Here is a 12,997-nt window from a genome sequence, read left to right as displayed (position 1 = left end):
TTTTTAAACAGTAAGATTTTAAATGTTTTTTTAAGAAGTCTCTACATTTATTTATTTAAAGAAGCCTACATTTATTTCATCCAAAGCACAGCAAAACACAAATTTGAAATATTTTTACTATTTAAAATAACTGTTTTGTTTGAATATATTTTAAAATGTAATTTATCCCTGTGATTCCAAAGCTGAATATTTAGTATCATTACTCCAGTCACATGATCCTTCAGAAATCATTATAATATTCTGATTTCCCACTTGAAAAAAAGCCAAGTAGAATTTGTTCAGGTTTCTTTGATTACCAGAGTGTTCAGAAGAACAGAATTTATCTGAAATAACTCTTTTGAAACATAAATGTCTCATCATATTTGATCAATTTAAAGCATCCTTGCTAAATATAAGTATTGATTTCTATCATTTCTTCTTTAAAAAAAACTTGACTGGTAGTGCATTTTAAAATGCACCTAATAGACTAAACTTTAAAATATAAACCAATTCAAAATATTAATAAAAATAAACTAAAATAGCACTTCGTGAAACACCCTGAATTCCCACTCTCTAGATTACAAATGTCCACTACAAATATATGCACAACTATTCCATGCTTGCAAATCACAATGTTAACATTTCCATAGATTTATGTGGGACACTGCTTTTGCTTTCTATGACACAAAGACAGTTGACAACACCCATCAGTTAAACAAGTGGCCATTTAGGAAGTAGTTGTCTCTTGTGTGACTGCAAAGCAAAAAAATTCCCAAGGACTCATTTTCTGCTTAGAAACCAGTTATTGCTCAAACTGTGATTTTTAGATGTTACATAAATGAAAACACAGAAATAAAGCAGAGCTTAAATCTAAATTTTCATTTCAAGTTCAACTTGGTAACATCACTGCCATTTCAAACCAAAGTACCACTTTTTATATAAAAGACAAAACCACAGAAATGTCAGATTTTTACAGTCTTTTATTGTTAGCAAAAGAATCATTTCACTCCTGCATTTTCTCAATAGTTTCCTCCTTGTATTTGCCCTTCTCCTTTCCGTCCTGTCGGGACTTGGCCTTGCGCTCAAGGATCTTCTTGCGATCCTTGTCGAGCTTTAGCCTGGTGATCACCACCTGAAAAACAAAATGATTCATTTCATTAACTTACCATCCACATAAATCGGCACAACATGCAAAGTTTAAGCAATTGATAAAAATGGCAGCAAAATTCACAATGTCTAAAAGCAAGCATTTAATTGTTTGTTGCATTAGCATTTTGATAATGCAGTTAGACAATTTGCTATTTAAGAGAGGATTGTAATTTTTGGATTGAGCGATGCAGCAGAAAGCCGATTTTTTTTTTTTTATATATTTTAATCAGTGCTACATGCCTAGAAAAAAAACATTTATTTTGCTTTAAATCACTTTTGACTGTGGCTATTCAATATGTAAAACGTCCTGACATAAACGCATCATCTGACAGACTTTTGCTGACAAATACACATGGATATCTGGATGCAGCAAGGAAAAAGTACACCATTCATTTACATGTGTGACCCTGGACCACAAAACCTTAGTCTAATGTAGTATGGATATATTTGTAGCAGTAGCCAAAAATACATTGTATTGGTCAAAATTATAGATTTTTTTTATGTCCATCATTGGGATATTAAGTAAAGGTCATGTTCCATGAAGATATTTTGTAAATTTCCAGCCGTAAACATATCAAAACTGAATTTGGTTAGTAATACGCATTGCTAAGAACTTCATTTGGACAACTTAAAGGCGATTTTCTCAGTAACTTGATTTCAAACCATACATCAATGGAAAGCTTTCAGATGATATATAAATCTCAGTTTCCAAAAACTGACCCTTATGACTGGTTTTGTGTTCCAGGGTCACATATACTACTAATGCTGTAACAACAGAAAGCTGGTTAAAGCTTTATCTCTACAAGTAACTAAAACACAATCCTGTAAGCTTATGCATGTCCAGATTGGTGATATCAACTCATGATAAATAATCAGACACTACTGTCTCAAAAGTAATCCATGATAACTCTAAATGCAGTTTTGGACATTTAAAAAGTCAAACAGAGCACTTGTTAAAACACATCTGTCAGTAATGTGGAAATTAAAGAAGAGTGTTAAGAATAAGATGGCTAGCATTAATGTGGGACAAATGTCAGAAATGTGTAGTGTATCCAAGAGTGGCATGACAATTCAGCAGCTGACAGAGTCTTGACGCAATAAAACTAGCTCCAGACTTCATGGTCCATCTTAAATTTGGAATTACCTGAAGCTTTAGTGCTACCAATGTATGCGCTGTGCCTTTGTTCACAAAAAGTATTCTCATAGCTTCGTAAAATTACGGATTAACCACTGATGTCACATGGACCATTTTAACTATGTCCTTACTACCTTTCTGTGTCTTGACCGTGGTAGGACCCTTACTGTCTATGGAGGGCCAGCAAGCTCTAGAATCTCTTAATTTGTGTTCTGAAGATGAACAAAGGTCTTACAGGTTTGGAACAACATGAGGGTGAGTAAGTAATGACAGAATTTGGATTTCACATAGCACTTTAGGTCAAATCAGACTTTGTTAGATGCTTACTCACTAGCTTGTGTAAAGTCTTGCTGAATGAAAACGATTAAACTGCATTATATACTAAAACTTACTAAACTACAAGAGTAGAACAGCCATCCCGCTCACTAGATAAAGGACAACCACTTTTTTTTTTTACCCCAATGACACTCATATCTCATGTTATCCATGCAAACAAACATCTAGATATAAGACATACCTTGCTGGGGTGGATGCCAACATGGACTGTGGTGCCGTTGGCCTTCTCACGCTGCACACGCTCTATGTAAATGACGTACTTCTTCCTGTAGACCTGGACAACTTTGCCGATCTGCTGGCCTTTGTAGTGTCCCCGGACAACCTGGTGATGAGAAGAAAGAATGTTACACCAAGTAAGGTGACCAGTATTATACTAAATGACATATTATACTAAAGCCGAGTTCAGACTGCATGATTTTAGCCCCGATTTTGACTCGCCGACAGGTTTTGAGAAATCGCCGACAAATGCCCGAAATCACAGGCAAATCGGTGCTCGTTCACGTGAGTGACAATCACACAGTGTGAACTATCAAAGACGCGATCTGAGAGAATCGTCGACGTGTCGCCGACACCCGCGAGATATTTGGCATGCTAAATATCTGGACCTGTCGGCGATTCAAAATCATGCCGTGTGAAAGGTGATCTGACTGAAAATCACATCGGCGATTACCTACAGCCAATGAGACAGCAACATCCAGGCCAGCGGGAAGGTGGGGGAGGAGTTACGAAGGTATAGACCACAGTATCAACAAGCATAGTTTCGCTTCTTTTCTATTCGCTGCAAATGAGTGCACATGCAATTGTATGACAAGCTTCTTGCGGGCTACCATTTTTTAAATAATAATCCCAGTCTCACGTGAGAACTTGCACGCCTGACCTCGCGTTGTTTCCATGTCACTACTCGCGTGTGTTTGGTTTTGAGACGTAGTTTGCGGACCGGGACAAAGTTGTCGGCGATTCTTCCTATTGTAAAGTCATGCAGTGTGAAACCCCCTGTCGCCGATCCATCGTGCAGTGTGAACACAGCAGTGACGGAATGCTACCCCAGATAGTCATGCAGTGTGAAAACATCTGTGACGCGATTGCTTTGAAAATCGTGCAGTCTGAACTCGGCTTAAGCGTCATCAGCCATATTGGCGGCACAGAGCGCAAACAATGCCACTGAATCGAATGAAACTCGCATATTCTGCTGATTATTGCTGCTGAAAATGGTCAATTATTGTCATGTTTTGGGCTGTAGTAATCAGTCGGACCGGAAGAAACATTTGGAGTACTATAGACTGCCAAAAGTTATAAATCAAGGAGAAGAGTGCAAATAACTGTCTGAGGACAAAATACGTTTGCGGCTGGCCAAACTGAACCAGGATTTCCAGGGCAAGAATCTTCACATTATTTGTGTTTGTTCTCATTTCCGGTCAGGTAGCTGAAATATTAGGCTAGTGTCTTAATACTGCTCATACGCAACTTTACCACCAATTAACTTTAGTTTGTCAAAATATTTAGCCCTTTCCTGTCTTTATGTGATTTAGCAGCTTACACACATTTTTTGTGGTTTAAACGGCATAAATTAACAGAATAACATATTCAGTAGTACATTAACCATGCAATCTATGCTGTTGTTTACATCTGGGTAACTGACCAAATTGTGACATAAGTGAAAACCCTCTATACATCAGAATGTATATTGATCAGATGGGAGAAACTGGGAACGTCCTTACCTGGACCTCATCGTCCTTACGGATGGGCATGGATCTCACATTGTACTTCTGGCGGAGCTCTTTGGACAGAGGGGAGGACATGATCTTCCTGCGGATGTGTGAAGGGGCATTGAAGTGCCTCTTGCGGTTCTTGCGGCGCGAGGAGGTCACGAATTTATTGAGCTTCATGATGGCTGCTAATGAAAGAGAACAAACAATTCAGTTTAGCATTTGGTTGGGTTGCAAAAACATTCAACACGGATAAGAAAACGAAAACTGGAACTGTAGAATGAACCAGTGATATTACCAAAACCAATATTACGTATGTATGTGTATATATATATATATATATATATATATATATAATACGTTCAAAGCTTTGTATTTGTCTTGATAATACGGTGAATTTGAAAAGCACGTTCAACAGCTCGTGGTATTGCTGTAGTCATTACAACTTGACATGACAATATTAGCACGCACACCTTAAGTTTTTATATTTATGTTGTGCTTCAAGAGCGTTTAGACACAACACGATTAAAATAAACATATAACACACATAAACGGAAAGCATGGGCTTGTGTTTTGGGTAAAACTGTAGCATATCCACACGGGAGAGAGCATAGCTCTTGTAGCTGCCACAGAGTCAACTTTGGCGGCTAAATCAACCGAAATGTCGCACCGCACGTGTAAAATAACACATCTATATTGAAAATAGTGATGTTTTGTAGTGGTAATGTGTGTTTTAAACTTTGAAGACATAAAATCCACGCGGATGGCAAAGGATGTTTAAGAAACGCTTTAGCAAACTTTGCTTACCCTGCCGACTTGTCGCTATGGCCGCCGGAAAAGAGACTCTAGAACTACTTCCGCCAGAATTAGTTGAAGCGCAAATCTCGCGAGATGGTGGTTAGAATGGGATTTCAAAGTAGATGTCAGTTTTATGGTAGGGTCACTGAGTACAAACGACAAATGAATGAAGTAAGCTACATTAGAAGGAAAGAGGCTTTTTAAATATTAAGTGGACACGTTGATCTTTTACTCCAAGTAGTGAATAAACTCATAAACTCAAAATAAACTCATCATTAAAATGGAAAAATAATAATAAAATACAATAAAAACGGATGGATACATTTAAAATTGATAGAATAACCAGTCCGTTGCTAGAATTGTCTTTAATTATTGTGCAATAATACATAATGTGACAAACTAAAGTTAATGTGGTAAAGATACGTACGACCAGTAATGGTTAAGATATTGGCCTAATATTTCAGCTACCTGACCGGAAATGATAAGAACAAACACAAACGTTGTGAAGATTCTTGCCTTGGAAATCCTGGTTCAGTTTGGCAAACCATAAACGTCTTTTGTTCCTCAGTTTTTTGCACTCTTCTCCTTGATTTGTTATAACTTTCAGCAGTCTATAGTAAAACTCCAAATGTTTTCCAAATGGTCTGACCAATTAGTACAGCCCAAAACATGACAATAATTGATCATTTTTAGCAGCAATATATGCAAGTTTCAAACCAACTTGATTACCCTTGGTTCAAGACGGTCTACCAGCTAGAAACTTTTTTCCAAAACTCAAGCAAAAGCATAAAACGTGTCATGAATTGCCATCAGCAATAATATTGCAGATAAACATTACTATTTGCCTGCTGCCATAATATACTAACCCACATGTCTTTTCAAACTTGTATGCATTTCCTTTTTCTTTGAAACACAAAAGAAGATACATTGAAGAATGTTGGTTGCCAAACAGTTTCGGTTCCCATTGACTTCCATTGTATTTTTTGTCCACACAATGAAAGTCAGTGGGAACGGAAACTGTTTAATTACCAGCATTCTTCAAAATATCTTCTTTCACATTTTAGAGAAAAAAAGAAAGTCATAAATTTGGATTGACGTGAGGGTGAGTAAACAATAACTGAATTTTCATTTTTGGGTGGGTTATCTATTTAACAAAGTAAGTCTTTCTGGCTTTTATTCAGTCCAAAAGATAATTTCTTGTGAAGTTTCACAGGTGCTTTAACTAAAAGAAAAATCCTAGGGACTTCCTTTGTCAAATGGTTACACAGAAGAAGAAAGAAGGCAAATCTGAGTCACTAACCATTTGATTAGAATGATATAATTGTCAATGAATTTGAAAACAGTTTTTATTCAACACAATATTATGTGTGCCTGTTTTCTTGGCTGTTATCCAACCAACCCTCAAAAATAGCAAAACACGGTTTGCCACAAGTGTTCTCTTTGAAACTGCAGGTCTACTACACTGCCCCGACATGTCATACGAGCAGGTGTTCTTTTGCACTACTCAATAACGTCCATTGTGAAAATGAATATAGCATTGAATGGGCCAGATCAGGGAAAACATGGATTGACCAAATCTGTAGCTGTAGACAGTGTTCTTTAGCCTGTAGTTTGGTTCACAGAATGGGTCTAAGGCGCATAAAGCTCTGTCTAGTCATTTGTTCTCTCTGGGCTTTGGGACTTGAGAATAAAAAGGGTCTTTTGAGTGTATGCGATTGAATAGACACAAATGAAAAACAACAAAGGTACAAAGGTTAGTGTTCTGTGAAATTGGTCAAAATTCTATTGAAAACCTCTCATGCACCTGAAAATTTGTAATGTTACACTCTCTTTAAACTAATGATTAACTTACGACCATTATCTATCTATCTAGTCAAAATATTGGACATATTGGACTGAATATTTTTTTCTTGTGATTTAAAAATCTTTTAATCTAAAATCTATGAATATAAATTTAGTATAAATGTATAAATTCAACCAATCTATCTATCTATCTATCTATCTATCTATCTATCTATCTATCTATCTATCTATCTATCTATCTATCTATCTATCTATTTATCTATCTATCTATCTATCTATCTATCTATCTATCTATCTATCTATCTATCTAACTGTATATTTAAGTGTCTATCTATCTATCTTCATATATCTATCTATGTCTGTCTATCTGTCTAAGTGTCTATCTATATATCTAACTGTATATTTAAGTGTCTATCTGTCTATTTAAGTATCTATCTATCTATCTATCTATCTATCTATCTATCTATCTATCTATTTAAATGTCTGTCTATCTATCTATCTGTCTATTTAAGTGTCTATCTATCTATCTATCTATTTAAATGTCTGTCTATCTATCTATCTGTCTATTTAAGTATCTATCTATCTATCTATCTATTTAAATGTCTGTCTATCTATCTATCTGTCTATTTAAGTATCTATCTATCTATCTATCTATCTATCTATATATCTATCTATCTATCTGTCTGTCTGTCTGTCTATTTAAGTGTCTATCTATCTATCTATCTATCTAAATGTCTGTCTATCTATCTATCTGTCTATTTAAGTGTCTATCTGTCTATTTAAGTATCTATCTATCTATCTATCTATTTAAATGTCTGTCTGTCTATCTATCTATCTGTCTGTCTATTTAAGTGTCTATCTATCTGTCTATTTAAGTATCTATCTATCTATTAGAGCCCGACCGATTTATCGGCAGGCCGATATTATCGGCCGATATTAGGCATTTTCCAAACTATTGGTATTGGCATTTATAACGGCCGATAAATGAATATTTCAAAAATAAAATAAAAATGGACGAAACACCCTTCAACCATGTCATGAGCGTTGGCGTTGTATAGTTTGTCCACCAGAGGGCACTCTACACCGTCCCTGTTGGCAACACTCGTGTATAACGCACCACACATCCTGCAACCTGCTGATCCAGCTAGAGTCGGGCAGAGAGAACCAGTTATCTGCGAGTGTGTTCATGGTGAGTTGGTCACGAGACATACCGTATTTTATGCACCATAAGGCGCACCGGATTATAAGGGGCAGTCTCAATTACGCGGTCTATTACTGTATTATAAGGCGCATGCTAAAACATACGATCTACAAAAAAGGTAACGGAGACAAAACAGTGAGTTTAGTTGAACTTTATTCTACTATTTAACAATACACTCACATTATTTTTTAATTAAAATATTTAATTAAAAATTTAAATTTAAATTTTACAAAATAAATAAATGAAAAATATCGGCAGATATATCGGATTTTAAAACCAACAAATATTTGTATCGGTATCGGCCTATATATCTATCTATCTATCTATCTATCTATCTATCTATCTATCTATCTATCTATCTATCTATCTATCTATCTATCTATCTATCTATCTATTTAAATGTCTGTCTGTCTATCTATCTATCTATCTATCTATCTATCTATCTATCTATCTATCTATCTGTCTATTTAAGTCTCTATCTATCTGTCTATTTAAGTATCTATCTATCTATCTATCTATCTATTTAAATGTCTGTCTATCTATCTATCTGTATGTCTATTTAAGTGTCTATCTATCTATCTATTTAAATGTCTATCTATCTATTTAAGTATCTATCTATCTATCTATCTATCTATTTAAATGTCTGTCTGTCTATCTATCTGTCTGTCTATTGAAGTATCTATCTATCTATGTATCTATCTATGTATCTATCTATCTATCTATCTATCTATCTATCTATCTATCTATTTAAATGTCTGTCTGTCTATCTATCTGTCTGTCTATTGAAGTATCTATCTATCTATGTATCTATCTATGTATCTATCTATCTATCTATCTATCTATCTATCTATCTATCTATCTATCTATCTATCTATCTGTCTGTCTGTCTATCTATCTGTCTATTTAAATGTCTATCTATCTATCTATCTGTCTGTCTATCTGTCTATTTAAACGTCTATGTATCTATCTATCGATCTGTCTATTTAAGTATCTATTTGTCTATTTATCTGTCTGTCTATCTATATGTCTATTTAAATGTCTGTCTATCTATCTATCTATCTATCTGTCTATCTATCTATCTATCTATCTATATATCTGTCTGTCTATCTATCTATCTATCTATCTATCTATCTATCTATCTATCTATCTGTCTGTCTATTTAAGTATCTATCTATCTATCTATCTATCTATCTATCTATCTATCTATCTATATATATATCTATCTATCTATCTATCTGTCTGTCTGTCTATCTATCTGTCTATTTAAATGTCTATCTATCTATCTGTCTGTCTGTCTATTTAAGTATCTATCTATCTATCTATCTATCTATCTGTCTGTCTGTCTGTCTGTCTATCTATTTGTCTATTTAAATGTCTATCTATCTATCTGTCTGTCTGTCTGTCTATTTAAGTATCTATCTATCTATCTATCTATCTATCTGTCTGTCTGTCTATCTATTTGTCTATTTAAATGTCTATCTATCTATCTATCTATCTATCTATCTATCTATCTATCTATCTGTATGTCTGTCTATCTGTCTATTTAAACGTCTATGTATCTATCTATCGATCTGTCTATTTAAGTATCTATCTGTCTGTCTATCTATCTGTCTATTTAAACGTCTATCTATCTATCTATCTATCTATCTATCTATCTATCTATCTATCTAAGTATCTATCTATCTATCTATCTATCTATTTAAATGTATGTCTATTTAAATGTCTATCTATCTATATATCCATCTATCTATTTAAATGTCTGTCTATCTATCTGTCTATTTAAATGTCTGTCTGTCTATCTATCTATCTATCTATGTCTATCCATCTGTCTATTTAAATGTCTATCTATCTATCTGTCTGTCTATTTAAATGTCTATCTATCTATCTATCTATCTATCTATCTGTCTGTCTGTCTGTCTGTCTGTCTGTGTCTGTATCAATTTATCTATATATCTATTTAACTCTCTCTATATATCTATTTAACTGTCTATTTGTTTATCTGTCAAGCTATCTATTTAACTCTCTTTTTCTATCTGTCTCTCTGTCGGTCTATCTAATGTGTTTAAGAGGATAACACAGAATAGGATTATTTTTGTATATAGCTATATATCTTAAAGTGGCCCCACCTTGAACTGTTTGGTTCAGGTGTGTCCCTGTAGGCTACTGTGTCAGTGTGAGGCGTGACACTTACAGTATGAGTAATCCTGAGCTCCTTCCATTCAATACATAACACAGCGAGGAGACAAATGTGACAACTTATTGCACTCTGACTGAAAACATGTGGAAAAATTTATGGAATAAGGTGAGTCTCAGAAATGTGAAATATTTGTTTACTTGGTAAAGCATTACGAGAGTTAAATCTTTGGTACTTTATATTGCAGGTGTTCATGGTCCTGATGGTGGGGAACCTGTTCATGTCTACTGACACAAAGTTGTCCCGTAGAGAAGGAAAGCCTCGGAGACGGAAACTGGAGTCTCATGCTCGCCGGAATGCCTCGTCTGTCAAAATCTCCCCGGATCCGATGATGACAGGTCCAGAATCAGGAGTGATGCCCGGTGCTGTTGAAATTGACTTTGACAAGAGTATCGAGGACATGGTGTCTCAGGTCCGAAACAATCCCAACTTATCCATAAACACATGTGTGGTGGATCGCAAACTTTGGATGTCCAACAGTCGCAGCCTCTCTCCCTGGTCCTACAGGTGGGTGTAATATGAAATGAAGGTCACTGTTAGGTTATCATCTCTGAAATGCAAAGATTATGATTGTTATTATATGATTTAACATTTGTGTCAAGAGTGTTTCAGAATTCCTTAATGAACAGACAGTTAAAAGAACAGCATTAATTTATCGTTTGCAACATAATAAATTATCATTTTATGCCTCCTTGTTATATAAAAGTATCAAATTCTTTCAAAAACTGCCCTTAGATTTCCTATCACAAGAAAAAAAAATTAAACTGCAACAGTATTTCACAGTTTTTACTTTAAATAAATGGAACCTTGGTGAACATATAAGAAAAAGAACCTTACCGAACCCAAACTTTTGAACAGCGATGTGTACACGGATCTATCTTTTACCTTAAAACTACATTCGATGACACCAGATGTCATTTATGTCTTTGGCCAGAATAAACCACGATGAGACCCGTAAACCCGTGGATATCCCGGAGGCCGTGTGTTCGTGTGTGGGCTGCATCAATCCTTTCACCATGCAGGAGGATCGAACCATGACCAGCGCCCTCATCTACGCCAAGATCCCCGTCCGCAGACTCCTGTGCCACCGACCAACCAAGAAACCGACGAAGCAGAAGAAATGCGTTCCCCGTTACAGAACAGTGGTGGAGAGCATCGCCGTGGGTTGCACGTGCATCGTGGGATAGCTGAGTGGGACTAATGCTGCGTTCCAGGCAGGTTTTTTAACTGGTAAATCACCACTTCAAACCACGACTCACGACTTTGTAGCGTTCCAGGCAAGTCACGCCAAACTGCCTGGGCACATTTATGAATTACTATTATTTTTATATTATTATTAATTTGATTGCACCGTTATATTGTCCTAAGCTCTATTTTCCCACCGTGTGCCACTTGCATAAACACCGCACGCATTAGAGCTGACTTTGTTGTTTCGCGGGCTATGTTACGTCAGAACTCGTAACTGGGAGTACATCGATCTAGTACGAGTTCACGAGTGGGAAGTCACGGATTTGACTGCTGTTCTAGTACACTTTCACTGGTCGGAAAAACACGGGTTACGGGTTGCCTGGAACGCGGCATAACACACCTGTTTTACTAACAAATCCGGATCCTAGTCGTGAATATTATATTTTTCTGTTGGGTGTTTTTTATTTAAGATTTTAAAAATTTAATGACGTTAAGTATTAATAACTTGCATTATGACCAATTTTTTTTTTTTAAAGATATGTATAGGCTAATAGTAGGCTAGTTATGTTGGGCATAAAGCTGTGCCAAAGATGACAGTTCGGCAGGTTATTTTTAGTTGCTATATTTTATGGAACTGTAAAGTGTTTTTTTATATAAAAGAAAGAAATGTAATGCGTATATGTTTACAAATAGCCAGGGTACAAATTCATGGTATCAGGGTTGTCTGTTTAAGATCGCCCTCTACTGACCAAAATGATACAAAGAGGAGACGCTCTTATGCAGTGTTGGGGAAAGTTACTTTTAAAAGTAATACATTACAGTATTGCGTTACTGCCAAAAAAGTAACGAATTACGTTACTTAGTTTTTATGAAAAGTAATGCGTTACTTACTTTTTAAATCTGGGCAGGGCTTGCTTGTTTGTTTTTAAGATAAGAAGTTCTATTTTTAGCAAATGTAAAAGCCCTTGTACCAAAGTTCAACATTCTTCAGCAATAAAAAAAAAATGAAGCACAAATGTTAGATTACCTAAATTCATTTTTGCTTATTAGTATGGTTGAATTGGATCATCAAAGGTCAGCAGCAAAGATATTGGTATATAAAATGGGATTAAATACATAAATGATGTTTGTGTTATTTAACATATTTAACTATTGCAGGTTTGCATCATTTTCTGATTTTCTTTTTTTAACTCATTTTGATAAATACTGAATCTGTTTTTTTTTTTGTTTTTTTTTTGCGAGTGAGATGAATTACCTGCATGTTTATATTTAGTCTAGAACTACAGTAACATCATGTTTACACCGCGCACTCAATGCCTCTGTACTTCCGATTTCTCTGAACAGTTGGCTTGTCAGTAAATAAATAGGGGAAAAAAGTAACTGGTGTTACTTATTTGAAAAAGTGACTCAGATGTTTTCTTGTAAATTAAAAACTAGCCAAATACGTTACTTTATTAGTTACTTGAAAAAAGTAATCTAATTATGTAACTCCTGTTACTTGTAATGCA

The 12,997-nt window shown here is 35.2% G+C and overlaps 2 protein-coding genes across 3 annotated transcripts; one reads left to right on the top strand and one right to left on the bottom strand.

Moving 5' to 3' along the window:
- Positions 1-941: 941 nt before the first annotated feature.
- On the bottom strand, positions 942-5,169 carry rpl26 (ribosomal protein L26). Of its 2 annotated transcripts, none has more exons than XM_073820695.1 (4): positions 5,113-5,169; positions 4,318-4,493; positions 2,781-2,921; positions 942-1,111 (listed from the first exon to the last, which is right to left on the bottom strand). In XM_073820695.1, exons 2-4 carry the CDS (start codon positions 4,483-4,485, stop codon positions 983-985), a joined length of 438 nt encoding a protein of 145 aa, XP_073676796.1. In that variant the 5' UTR covers positions 4,486-4,493; positions 5,113-5,169; the 3' UTR covers positions 942-982. The 2 variants fall into 2 exon arrangements, with proteins under 2 accessions (XP_073676796.1, XP_073676797.1); XM_073820696.1 differs by having other exon boundaries at positions 4,318-4,490; positions 5,113-5,154.
- A 5,216-nt stretch (positions 5,170-10,385) lies between these two features.
- Positions 10,386-12,563, top strand: LOC141289042 (interleukin-17B-like). The gene is made up of 3 exons (XM_073821229.1): positions 10,386-10,409; positions 10,489-10,808; positions 11,236-12,563. The coding sequence occupies exons 1-3, from the start codon at positions 10,386-10,388 to the stop codon at positions 11,486-11,488; spliced, it is 597 nt and encodes a 198-aa protein (XP_073677330.1). The 3' UTR covers positions 11,489-12,563.
- Positions 12,564-12,997: the final 434 nt, after the last annotated feature.

This window comes from Garra rufa, chromosome 16 (assembly GCF_049309525.1).
Source record: "Garra rufa chromosome 16, GarRuf1.0, whole genome shotgun sequence".
Lineage (NCBI taxonomy): Eukaryota > Metazoa > Chordata > Actinopteri > Cypriniformes > Cyprinidae > Garra > Garra rufa.
The sequence above is the reverse complement of the archived record's forward strand: the minus strand, read 5'-3'. Positions and strand labels throughout refer to the sequence as shown.